The sequence below is a fragment of the Castor canadensis genome, chromosome 5, assembly GCF_047511655.1.
Source record: "Castor canadensis chromosome 5, mCasCan1.hap1v2, whole genome shotgun sequence".
In the NCBI taxonomy this organism is placed as follows: Eukaryota; Metazoa; Chordata; class Mammalia; order Rodentia; family Castoridae; genus Castor; species Castor canadensis.
The window spans coordinates 127,426,025-127,439,608 of NC_133390.1; the positions used below are offsets into that span (position 1 = coordinate 127,426,025).

Here is a 13,584-nt window from a genome sequence, read left to right on the forward strand (position 1 = left end):
TCCCCTTGATGTCTCATTTTCTAATAAGCCATAGATCATAAAAGTTAGGACATGATTTTGAGATGGAGCAGAGTATATAATTTAGGGTAGAGACATATCAAAATTCCTGTAGCTAGCTGGGTGCCAGTGGCTCCTGCATGTAATCCTAGCTACTTGGGAGGCTGAGACTGGGAGGATCCCAGTTCAAGGCCAGCCTGGACAAATAGTTCAAGAGACCTCATCTCCAAAATAACCATAGCAAAATGGACTGGAGGTGTGGCTCAAATGGTAGAGTACCTGCATTGCAAGTGCAAAGCCACAAGTTCAAACCTTAGTCTCATAAAAAAAAAAAAAAATTCATATGGCTTGGGGAAACTCCTTAAAAAGGGAGCAAGCAAATTATGGAAAAAGAGCCTCCCTGGTCAGAATGAGTGGCAAAGGCTCTTACACTGCCTTGGACAGCTGATGATTGAGCCAAAATGACCTTAATGACCTAAGAGTGCCAACTACTCCAGCCTGGCCCTTATTAGTGCATCCTGTCAACATGCGCGCATATCTTCTCATCTCCACCTTCCATTTCCCCAGAAACATCACCCACCCTGCCACCCAGGCTCAAAGAAAACAAACTCATAGAAAAATACCGACCGGGTACAACACTTTCACTCTTGCCGCCCAATTCCACTTCCTCGCTCCTTACTAAATGCGTTCTATTATTCATTCACTGCTTACCTTCTCCAGAACGATCTTCCCATAGGCAAACTTTGGTGTGGATGGAGGGATAGGACCTTCTGGGACCACTTCAAACTATAAGCCAGAGTGGGAAAACAGAGAAAAGAAAAAAGCTGTTAGCCCCTCAGAAACCCATCCATAAAACTCACCTTCTGAGAGGAAGGCAGAGACTCAAGCGACAGTACTGGTGATTTTTGGAAAGGCAAAGGAACCAAACATATCTTCCAAACAGCATCTGGTGAAGGTTACTTCTAAGTGTGTGCCTGCGTTTTAAGCTCTGGGAGTCATTCAAATAATTACAGAACAAAAGACTTAAAACAAAAGGCAAAACAAGCAGAGAGGATGAGGGTAAACTCCAGAATACTAGGCAGTGGGAAAGAGGAAGACTGAGGTGGACGGTACCACTGGACCTGAAGGGAGGGCGACAGTAGCAAAAGCTACCCATCCTATTGATTGTGCAATGTTAAATTTACTGCAGTTACATGAGAATTTTTTTTTTTTTTTTGATACAGAGGCTTTCTATATAACCCAGGCTGGCCTCAAACTCAAGATCCCCTGCCTCAGCCTCGGAAGCCCTGGGTTTTTAGCTATGTGCCATCAGGTCCTAGTGGCTAGAGAGAATTTTTGTACAAATTCTTACAAAACATACACTGAAGTATTGGGTAGAGAGTCACGCTGCATGCGGTGCTAAAATGAGGGCTGGTGGAATGGCTCAAGAGATAGAGTGCTTGCCTAGCAAGCATGAGGCCCGGAGTTCAAACCCCAGTACCACCAAATAAATAAAATAATTAAAAAATGGGTAATTTAAATAGAGGTCAAAAGATTGTTATGCAAACCAAGTCTCCTACTTCACTTTTCATTCTATTCTTCAGAGGAAAGTATTTTGAAAATCATTTAATTATTCCTGTTTTCGCTTGTCTAAATACACTTATATCATTATTTTTGATTTCATGAGTTTATTTCCAGGCATGGTGACTCATGCCTGCAATACCAACTACTTGGGAGGTGTAGATCAGGAGGATGGCTGTTTGAGGCTAGCTGGGGGGAAAAAACCAACAAGCTAGGTGTGGTGGACCCCACCTATGATCTCAACTATGCAAGAGGCATAAATAGGAGGGCAAAACCTAACAAATAACAAAGCGAAAAAGGGCTGGGGGTGTGGCTTAAATGGTAGAGCACCTGCCTAGCAAGCATGAGGCCCAGAGTTCAAACCCCAGTACCACCAAAAATTTCTTAAAAATAAATGAGTAAAACTAAAACATTATCATTAATTTCTTTAACACATGGCGAGTACACCTCCCTGGAATATCTTCCTTTCTTGCCAACGTGGCCACATCACTGTTTTCAGTTTCTCTACTGGTCACCTTTGCAACTTTAACATCCTTATGCCTTTATTTTTCATTCCATCAATTAAGATGCTATCCTTCATGTCCACATTTTCTAAGATAAGTCTATTTGCATCCTTCCCTGAGTTCTCACCACTCTAGCCCTCATCTCAGCATACACTTTTACACTGTCAAAGTTAAAACCATCTGTTCTGTTGCCTTAAATCCTCCCTTTATCTACTCAGACCTCAGAACCAATCAGTGCTCCCACTGTAATTACACAGACATTGCTCTCTGTGTAGCTAAATGGCACATACTACAATGGCAGGCTCTGCTTTGTTCAGCTTTTGTGTTCTCTCATCCTTGGAGTTTCAATTTGCCTTTTTTGTTTTTCCTTTTTTAAAATTGGTATATATTAATCGTACAAAGGAGTTTCACTGTGATATTTCCATACTTTGGTCTTTTTTCTGTCTTTAGGTCAACTCCTCTTTAGGTTATTCCTAAACATCTCTTTAGGTGATAACAAATGATAGCAAGTTTCTCCAAACACCTTTTTCCCCCAACCTCTAGAAAACTCCCATCTGGAATTCTGTCTTTATGCTCCAAGGGACTGACGCCCTTCTAGGCTTGATATCCTGAGACTTCCCTATATTCCTCTCCTGGCTTTTCAGCTTCTATTTCCAGTATCTTACAACATACTCATTTCAATGTGGCACAATCTCAAGTGACTTCCTAAGAACGTCCTGAACCTCTGAGTGTTACACTTAGTTTACAGTTTGGATGGACATGGAATTCCATGTCAAAAAAATCTTCCCTCAAAATGCCAAAGGTACTGTTCTGTTGAGCTCCGTCATTCAGTGTTCCACACACCAACCTCATTCGTGTTCCTTTGAAAGGGACTGGCTTTTTCTCTCTAGAAGAATGTTACCTCTTTATTCTTAATGTCCTAAAATTCTCTCAAGGATTTTTTTTCAACTTTTTTGGCATTCATTATGCTGGTCAACTGAGATGCCCCTTTCAATTTGGGATAAATTCTTTATTTTTCTTTCTTAAAGTGACAGGATGGACATCCTGGGTTGTTCCCCACCACTACCACCCTCACGTACTGGGATTTTGAAGTCAGGGCCTACACCCTGAGCCACTCCAACAGCCCTTTTTTGTGATGAGTATTTTTGAGATAGGGTCTCACAAACTATTTGCCAGACTGGCTTCAAACTGAGATCCTTCTGATCTCTGCCTCCTGAGTAGCTAGGGTTACAGGCGTGAGCCACCGGCACCCATCTATATCTCTTATTTCTTCTCTTCTATTAGCACCTCTGTTTCTGGTTCTAACTTCTATCATCATCATCATCATCATCATCATCATCATCATTATTACTATTTATTGGAGGTACTGGGGTTTGAACTCAGGGCTGCACACTTGCTAGGTTGGCATCTACCACTTAAGCCACTTTGTCATTCCCAAGAACTCTTTTGTGTTTGTTCTCTAGTGGCTCCTTTTTCAAAGTATCCTGCTTTTCTCTTATGGATGCAGTATTTCTCAAATCTCGCTGAAGGGTATAAATTTGAGAGGTTTTTTTTAAGATCTTTCTGTCCCCCAAATTCTCTGTTGCTTCTGTTATTTTTCTGTTTATTTCAACTTGGTCTTTTTCTTTTCTGTTACAGGATTTATGGTTGTCTCAAAGCTGGCCGTCTATTTGCATTTAATGGCGATGCAAAGAAATGTACCAGTGTCTATGTGGTCACCCTGTCTACAGCTGTCCAATGCATAGAGCAAGGCTTGCTCACTGCGGGGCTTTGTTTTAGGGTAATTTAACAGGGTCAGTTGTGATCTAGTAGGTCTTTACCCTAGGGCTACTGGCTTTTAAAATTCTTTTTAAAGAGAAAAATTCCTCTGATTTTCTGATTGGTGGAGAGATGCCTCGCAGATGAACTGTCTGAGAGTGGAGTGAAAGATCCAACAGGAAATACACAGGTTCTCATTTTCAGCTCCATTTTGCTCATACCCTTTCTGACCTCTCTTTCCAGGACCCTGTGTATTTGTGTTTTCACTGCTATGATACAATACCTAAGGTAGGCTAATTTGTGAAGAAAAGAGGTTTATTTAGCTTAGAAGTCTGGAGAGTCAATGGTATGGCCCCAGCATGAGCCTGACTCTGGAGAGGGCTTCGGGCAGATTTGGGGGTGAGGGGATGCGCAGGAGGAAGAGATCATATTTCACAAGAGGAAGCCAGAGAGGCTGTGTGGGGCCAGGCTCAAGAAAACTAACCAGGGTCCCCTGAGAAAGACCTTAATGCTTTCTAGAAGTACCTTCAGTTGATATAACAACCTTCTACTAAGCCCCACTTTTTTTTTTTTTTTTTTGGTACTGGGGCTTGAACTCAGAGCCTTGCACAAGTCATGTCTCAAGGCCTTTTTGCTTTTGTTATTTTTGTGATAGGGTCTAGTGTTTCTGCCTGGGCCATCATGGACCACCAGCTTCCCATTTACGCTTCCTGCATAGCTGGGATGACAGGCATGCGCCACCATACCCAGCTACTGGTTGAGTTGAGATCTTGCTAACTTTTTGCCTTGGCTGACCTTGAACTGTGATCCTGCCTATCTCTACCTCCCTAATAGCTGAGATTATAAGTGTGAGTCACAATGCCTGGACAAACTTTTACCTTTGAAATAAGGCTGCAAGTGAGAGATGACTAGGTCAAAGGATATGAGCATTTTGTAGGACTCTTAAAATAGTTTTCATCAAATTATGAAATACTTAGGTTTTTCACCCTATTATCTGTTTGGATAATATTATTTTAATTAATAGTATTAGCTCATTTTAACATAAGTATTAAGCTTCCATTTGTCTGTTGTTTTGCTACAATTTTCCTTTTCATTTAAATTTTAGTGTTTTTATTGATACTAGTTTATCATTTCATAAAATCCTAATATTCTATTCAACTAATTAATGTTCCAGAAAATAGACAAACCTACCAAAACACGGTACTTCTGAACCTTTACTTCTCCATAATAATTTGGCTTTAATCATAATTTTCAGACTGATAATAAGACTGCCTCTCACTATACTTCTGAAGGTGGACAAAGTCAGCACAGGGGGCTCTCTGTCCCCAGGGAACCCAGCAAACTCAACAGTGACCATCTGTTCTCTCAACCAGGATCTCATGTTTTTATTCACTCACCTGACAAACTCTTGTCCAGAAAGTACTTTGTGTCAGATCCTATGCCTGGTACCAAACAGTTGCTTGTCTAGAGTAAGAAATGTGTACAAACAAGTTATACCAACACACTACGAAAAGCAGTGCTTTGACTCACACTGTAAGACAGCAGCAGAAAACAATGTGACTAACTCCACTGAGAGCTGAGTCAAAGACAACTCTCCAGAGAAGGTAGCTGGGGTGTCCCTCACTTTCCAGGTGGATAAAGCACTGTCCCATTTAGACAGTTTTGTGAATTTTATTGTCCATTTTAAGGCCACAGAACCAAGCATAAGAAAGGGAGAATTGGAAGATAAAGGTGGCCAGGTGCAGGGGTGTGCACCTGTAGTCACAGCTACATAGGAGGCTGAGACAGGAGGAATGCTTGAGCCCAAAAGTTGGAGACTAGCCTGGGCAACATAGTGAGACCAAACCTCAAAAAAAATAAAAGAAGGTGGATGGGAAAAAAACAGGAGGCCAAGTCCTAGAAGGCATCCTGACCAGATCAGTGTTTTAGAGAAAATCCTAAGTCTGTAGGAAATGATGAGCGTGCAGGTGAGCTTAAAAGTACATCTCACTTTCGTTTCGGGTATAAAACACTGTGCTTCTACCAGCACTGTGGGGAGGCAACACTGTTGTGTGTGCTTACCCAGCCAAAGTCATTCTAGTCATAAACAGAGAAGGACAACCTATCAGCCATTATAGACTGATCCTGGGTCAGGTTTTAAACTTCTGTAAGCTTCTTTTTCTTGTCTTTGAGACAGGGTCTTGCTATATAGCCCAGGCTGGCTTTGAACTGATGACCCTCTTGCCTCCCCAGTGCTGGGGCTGCAAGTGTGTGCCACCATCCCTGGCTTCCTTAAGCTTTTGGAGTACTGCAAACCACTGTGGCTATCTTATCCCCACTGCCCCTCCCAGCTGCACTTTTCAGCTTTCAGAATTGGGGCCCGGAGATGCACTATGACCAACAGGGAATGCTGTTCCTACAGAATAACACTTCAAGGTATGAGCAAGTGCTATCGGGCACAGAGTCCCTTCCTAGTCCACTGAAACTATCAAGGTCCTCGACTACCACTTGACTAGTTTCTGCAGAGCAAGCCATCTCTAACAAGTCAGCCAAACTTTTCTCTTTGATGGAATGTCTATGAAGAACTGGAACAAAACTCTTAAAGCAGGTCTTAAGTTTATTCAAACACATGCAACACCAAACCCACTGTTGCCCCATCGGGATTTGGTAGGGAGGGGGAGGGTGCTGCCCTATAGTTTTATGGCTCATCACCGAGGTCAAAGTGTTAACCGTATTGGTTGAGGTTTACCCACACCAAAGAAGACTACCTTTGAAAATGCAAATGTTATGAGCTTTGTCATGCCTCGAAGACGCTCATGCAAAGGGCTGCCTGGGCCCCTCACCACTTAGCACAGGCTTGGGCAACCCACTGGGCAATAATTCTCTCCAGAGTTCATGGGAGGGAAAGATAGTGTCCACTGCCACTGAAGGTATGCTTGAAATGTCTTCAAAAGGAAGCATTTTCCACTCCTTATTCTTCGGTGAAAGAAAGATATACGTAAGGCTATATATGGAGGTATTTGCCACTCAAATTCCTTTCCTTGATGCAAGAAATAGCTTGAATATCATTTAACAAATCAGCCAACTAAATGTTGATGAAGTCTATTAAGACAGGGCTCATTAAATCTTTCAAAGTAGACCATGTTTCTTTTCCAAACCTAAAATACCAAAAAAGAGAAGGATAAAAGAAAAGGGAGGAAATGGTGAGCCCATGTTAAGCTGCAATCTGTTATATTCATTTCTAAAGCTGACCTCCTTCACAGGTGTGTCTTACTCTACCCACTGGTCAAACAGTTGGGAACCCCTGGGTTTATCTTTTGTGTGGCTCACTGTTCTTCCTGGTGCTTCATGTGCAATGTCAGCCTCTGCCAGGATTTCAGCCTCCATCTGCATTGATGGCTCCCTCCCTGTCTTTGCCTGTTTTGCTGGCTTCTCCCTAGAGAAAGGCCAGAGCTTGGACAGATGCTTTCACCTCGATGTCCCCAAGGCATCTTGAGCTGAACTTGTTTCCCTCTCCTGCTGTGCCTCCTCTGCAAACATCTGTCTAAGTTGCTACCCCAATGCCCACCCAAGCTTGCAACCTGGACAAATCACCGACTCCTCTCTCTTCCTCATGTGCATCCAGCCAATCACCAAGTCCTTCCAACTTTACTTCCAATTTTTCAAATCTGGTGTCTCCTCTCCACTACCTGCTGCCCCTGCCTTTACCTCACTTCTAGGTTACTGTGGCAGCCACCCAACTTGTCTTCTGCCTCTGGAAATACCCCAAGGGAGGGGTCCTAACATGTGTTTGCACAATTTGCAGAAGTAATATTATTTAACCATGACAGGCCTGAGCCTTGTCTCTTTCTGGTCCAGCCTCTCTGTCATGTGCTCTCTTATGTCTGTTACTACAGGGAACTTTGTGATCCAACTAGAGAGCAATTGAGGTGGTGATTTTTTTTTTACTTTTTGGTGGGACTGGGGTTTGAATTCAGGGCTTCATGCTTGCAAAACAGGCACTCTACCACTTGAAACACACCTCCAGTCCATGTTGCTCTGGTTATTTTGGAGATGGGGTCTCCAGAACTTTGTCCAGGCTGGTCTTAAACCACAATCCTCCTGATCTCAGCCTCCCAAGTAGCTAGGTTACAGGTGTGAGCCACTGGAGCCCAGCTTTATGCTCATTTTCATGTTTTGTTTATAGACTGACTATGTTGTACCCCTCAGTTTCTCTGTGAAAATCCTGATGTGGGATGGTATGCTAGGGTGGGGCCTCTGGAAGGTAGTTAAGTCACAAGGCTGGAGCCTTGCAAAAAAGACCCAGAAAACTCTGAGGCCCCCTTTCTCAGCATGGGACAACACAGAAATCCACAGCATGACATACAGAACAGGGCCATCTCCAGAACCTGGCCATGCTGACATCTGATCTTGGAGGTCTTCCAGCCTCCAGAACTTTGTGAAATACGTCTCTATTGTTTATAAGTCATCCAGTCCATGGTACTTTGTTATAGTAGCTGAACTAAGACATTTGCAATTTGCAATGGCTTCTTTACTCATTCTGAATGCACATTCACTTTTGATGCCTTACTATCAATAAACTAGTCCAAAATGCACAGCTGAGCACATCATTTTCTTCCTTACAATAGTTTGAAGGCCCCTATGACTCATAATTCAAGTTCCCTACCCTGGCCTATTTGATAGTAGCTACTTCCTCAGTGAAGTGGCAGACAGTGTCACCTGCATACTACAGTAGAGTACAGGGGTGATGGCTTACACTAGACTATGGAAAGCGGAGATGAACCCAGTACAAAGAGAACTGGAGACAATAAACACTAAATTGGAAGTATAAGTCCACATTGGCGGCAAGTCCACACTGAAGTTTAAAGTCCTCCTGCCTGCCTGCAATAGTTTGGGTAAGTGTTCCCCGAAGGCCCACGCATTAAAGGCTTGGTCCCCAAGCTGGGGTGGAGCCGGTAGTGGCTCACACCTGTCACCTTAGCTACTTGGGAGTCTGAGATTAGGAAGATTGTGGTTCAAAGCCATCCCAGGCAAAAGTTTGCAAGACCTCCTATCTCAACCAATAGCTGGGTGCAGTGGCTTACACCTGTCATTCCACGCTACTTGGAAGGTAAGATCAGGAGGACTGTGGTTCCAGGACAGCTTAAGCAAAAAAAGATCTTGAGACTCCACCTCTATGGAAAAAGCCAGGTGTGGTGGCATGCACCTGTCCAGCAATGGTGGGAAACATAAAACAGGAGGATCGCTGTTCAGGCTGGCCTGGGCAAAAAGCGAGACCCCATCTCCAAAATAACAAGAGCACAGAGGGCTGGAGGTGTGGTTCAAGTGGCAGAGTGTCTGCCTGCCTTGCAAGCATGAAGCTGCCCCATACTGTGCCCCCCAAAATAAATAAATAAAAAGGCTTGGTCTCTAGCTTAGTGGCACTGGATGGTAGTGAAACTTGTAAGAGGTGGGACCAACTGACTTGGAAGTCTTCAGGTCATTGACTCCATGCCCTGAAGCAGAATGTAGGACCCCAGCCCTTTCCTCCTCCTCTTTTTCACTTTTTGACCATTAAGAGAGCAGTTCTGCTCTGTCACACACTTCTACCATGATATGCTGTCTTGCCACAGGTCTGAAGGACCTGGTTGATCATATACGGGAACCTCCAAAACTGTGAGCCAGAACAAACCTTTCCTCTTCATACATTGATTTTCTCAGGTGTGTGTGTTACAGTATGGAAAACCCACTAGCACCCTGGCTCTGGAGCCACAGTGAGTCAGCATGTTCCCAGCAGGAAGGTCTGCAGAGCAGAGTCTCTTGAATAGCCACGTATGGTGGAATGGAGGGTGACGGACATGAACATCAATAAAAAGAACTAGGAAAGCCAAGAAAAGTGTGAGGGCTTTCAGAGGTGTGGGATGGCAGGAAGCAGCAGCAAGAAATGTGAGAGAACAAGAATATAGGTTATGATGAGGCCAAGCAGAAAGTGATGTTCTGTGCAAAAAAGCATGTGTCAGCATCTGTTTTCAAACCTGATTTGGCCAGGCACCAGTGGTTCATGCCTGTAATCATAGCTACTTGGGAGGCTGAGATAAGGAGGCTCACTGTTCAAGGCCACCCTGGGCAAAGAATTCACGAGACCTCATCTCCAAAATAACCAGAGCAAAATGGACTGGAGGTATAGGTCAAGTGGTAGAGTACCTGCTTTGCAAATGCAAAGCACTGAGTTCAAATTCCAGTCCCACTGAAACAAAAATTATTTAAAACTTGACTTGAATTTTTTTCTGTATTAGGCACAGAAAAACTCACTATCTCAGGAAGACAAATATACTAAAAATAAACCTATCAGCAGCTATATTCCTAGGCATAAACCCAGACGAATGGAAAGCAGAGACTTGTATCTCAGCATCCCATGGAGCATTATTCAAATAGGCAAAACATATAAACAACCCCATCGTTCATGGGTAGATGAACAGACAATCAAAATGCAGTATAGTCATACAATGGAATATTACTGTGCCATAAAAAGTAGTGAAATTCTGACACATATTGTAACAGGAACCTTGACAACACTGTGCTAAGGAAATAAACCAGACACAAATATTTATTGCAAGACTCTGCTTTATGTGAAAAATCTGGAGTAGGCAAATACACAGAGACAAAGTAGACTGGAGGTTACTGGAGGCTACAGGAGGGGGACACAAGGAGTAATTGTTTAATGATTACAAAGGTTCTGACCAGAGTGGGGAAGAGTGTTAGAAGAGAATAATATTCTATTTTATATACATTTCACCACAGTGTTTAAAAATTAATGATATAACCCACCAAAAAACACTGGGGCTGAGGGGTGTAGCCTCAGTGGTAGAGCACTTGCCTAGCATGTGTGGGGTCCTGGGTTCCATCTCCAGCACCCCGAACAAAACAAAATAAAGAAACTGAATGGTGTGGTTTACATGGGTGAACTGTGTGGTGTGTGGACTATATCTCAACAAATCTGTTTAGAACATTACTATGTGTGAAGTGGTTTGTAAGATGAATCTACAGGTTATAAAAGAAGTAAGTCCACAGGCACCATAATTGGGTCAAATCAATCAGCAGTTCTAGCTGGCAGAAGAGACACCAAAGGTAAAGGTGGAAAGTTAACTCATGTGAGGGAAACCGCAGGTGCTCATGGCATACTCCCAAAAGCAGCCCTCAGGGCCTGGACACCAGATGAGCCTAACAGCAGGGGGATAACATCCCTTCTTGGTGTTTTGGGAGCAACTGAGCAAGGCAACTGCTGTGTCTACCAAAGGAAACTGCACAGAGACTCTGAGGACAAGGCATAAAATTTCCAGATGGGAAACTTCTGGAACAACTTCAGTTGAGAACTTAGAGTAAAATAAGAAAACTAGCTCCCAAGAATTATCCTTTGAGAGGCATTTACCATATTGCCATATGTGGAAGGAGGGTCCCTTACCCACAGGTTGCTGCAGTCAGGACTCAGATCTCAGCCTGGCCTCTTTGTGGCCTTTCACTCCTAGGTCAGTCCTCACACAGTATAAATGACTTCTCAAGGAAAAGGCCAAGAGTGGCGAAAGAGCAATACTGGCCATTTCTTTAAAACTTGCTCAAAGGCTGGTTCATCTATTTGGAGGAACTCTGGAGTTAGAGGCACATATAAAGAGAAAAGGGCAAATTTACATCTTCCCTGAGCACCCCCAGTGTGGGCCGTGGTATCTTTTTTTTTTTTTTTTTTTCTTTTTGAGGCAGGGACTCCCTGTGTTGCCCAAGGTGGTCTTGAACTCATCAGCTCATGCAATCCTGCCCAGCCTTCTGAGTGCTGGGGTCACAGGTGAACACCACCATGCCCAGCTCATCTCTTCCTTCCAACATCCAACTCCAGAGACTGACACTGAATAAATATTTGCCTAATGGTTCAGCAAATGATCTTCAAGTCTCAGGAAAGTTATTTGGACAACAAATGCCTGGTGGTCTGGAGGTGTTAGAACTGTGAATAACAATGTTGGGGAAACTTTGGGATTTCTTAGGGTCAGTAAATCTCTGTAACTAGCTTTTCATGAACAAACTTTCCTGTGGAAAATATCTAGAGGAATCAGACAAGATGTTTTCAGATACATGCTTTGGAGGGATCAGAAAGCTATCAATGCAGGAAACAATTTAGGGGTTACAACTCCAAAACTAACTAATTAAATAACAAACAAACAAATAAATGGAAGAATAGCATGATGTTTGATATTTCATATCAGTTTTCCACTAGGGTACTTGTCAATCCACAAATGGCCTACGAGAGGCAAGAAGTTGAACATAAGTTTTGGGAGTCTTAATAGGGCTGAGAAGATAAAAATTGGACTCCAGAGACCATCAGGGAGGAAGAACCTAGTAAACACTTCCGGCTGCCAGTTGGAGCCCCTAAGAAGTTAAACCAGAAATGGACCAGCCCTCAGAAAGACAGAAGCCCAGGTTCAAATAAGCTGAATTTCTGTTGTACTAAGGTGATCTGTCAGCTCGAATGAAAAGTAAGACATCTGGAGCCTAAATCCTCTCTTTCTTTTATGTTTTATTGACTTCTGGATGAGAAAAAGAAAAACCAACGCACAAGAAGACAACACTATCTGATTAAAGACTGCACATGAGGAAAAAAGCCAGGCTGGGATGTAGCTTAGTGGAACAGTGCTTGCCTAGCATGGGTGAGGCCCTGGGTTCAATGCTCAGCACTGAGAGGAAAAAAGCCAATGAAACAGACCCACAATACAGCCTGATGTTGGGATAATTTGAAAAAAACCTTTAAAATAATGGTGGTAAATATATCTAACATAACAAGATGGAGAATTTCAGCAGAGAACTGGAAATAGTTTTTTAAATCTAATGGAAGTTTTAGAGCTCAAAAATGCAGTAACTGAAAGTACATTTACAATGTATGGGTTTAACTCAGACTCAGACACAGATAAAGAGAAGATTAGTTAATGAGAAGTTAGGTCAGAAAAAAAATCTAGGTTAAAGTAAGGCAAAGGGGAAAAAAGGACAGAAAAAAATGGAAAGGAACTTAAAAGATATATAAAACACAGAAAAAAGGTCTAACACACATAGAATTGCTATCCTTAAAGGCAAGGTGGGAGAATGGGGTCAACATAACATTTGATGAGAAAGTGGCCAAGAATTTTCTAAAACCCATAAAAGAAATGCCAGGCTGGGTGCTGGTGGTTCACACTTGTGATCCTAACTACTTAGAAGGCAGAGATCAGGAGGATTGTGGTTTGAGGCCAGTCAAGGCAAATAGTTCCTAAGATCCTATCTCAAAAAAACCCATCATAAAAAAGGGCTGATGGAGTGGCTCAAGTAGTAGAGTACCTGCCTAGCAAGTGTGAGGCCATGAGTTCAAACCCCAGCACCACCAAAAAAATAAAAAGAAATGCCAGCAGATCTCCGTTCCATTGAGAGTAAAAGCCAAAGCTTTACAATGACCTAGAAGGCCCTAGGCATCAGTTCCCATTTACCTCTCTGGCCTTGTCTCCGGCTTCCCACTGCTTCATTTACTGGGCTCCAGCCACAGGGGCCTCCTTACCAGTCCTTCAAAATGGTGTTTGAGCTCCCTCCTTCTCACTGGCTGAGCTCTGCCTAGAATGCCTGGCCCTGCCTAGACATCCGCATGGCACCACCTTATGGAAGTCTTTGCTCAAGCTTCACCTTCTCATCAAGGTCTATTTATACTGACTACTAAAATCACCTGGCACAAGAGGGTGCTTGACAGCATTTTTAAAATCATTTGTGAACAAATGAACTATGTGGGTGCAGTGAAACACTA

The 13,584-nt window shown here is 43.0% G+C and overlaps 1 protein-coding gene across 1 annotated transcript in view; it reads right to left on the reverse strand.

Annotated features, from left to right (window-relative positions):
• The window catches only part of Glb1 (galactosidase beta 1), an 80,467-nt gene that overhangs the window by 27,826 nt on the left and 39,057 nt on the right, over nucleotides 1-13,584 (reverse strand). The window contains exon 11 of the mRNA XM_020175169.2: nucleotides 709-783. Within this exon, the coding sequence (XP_020030758.1) occupies nucleotides 709-783 (75 nt within the window). The remainder of the gene's footprint in view (nucleotides 1-708; nucleotides 784-13,584) is intronic.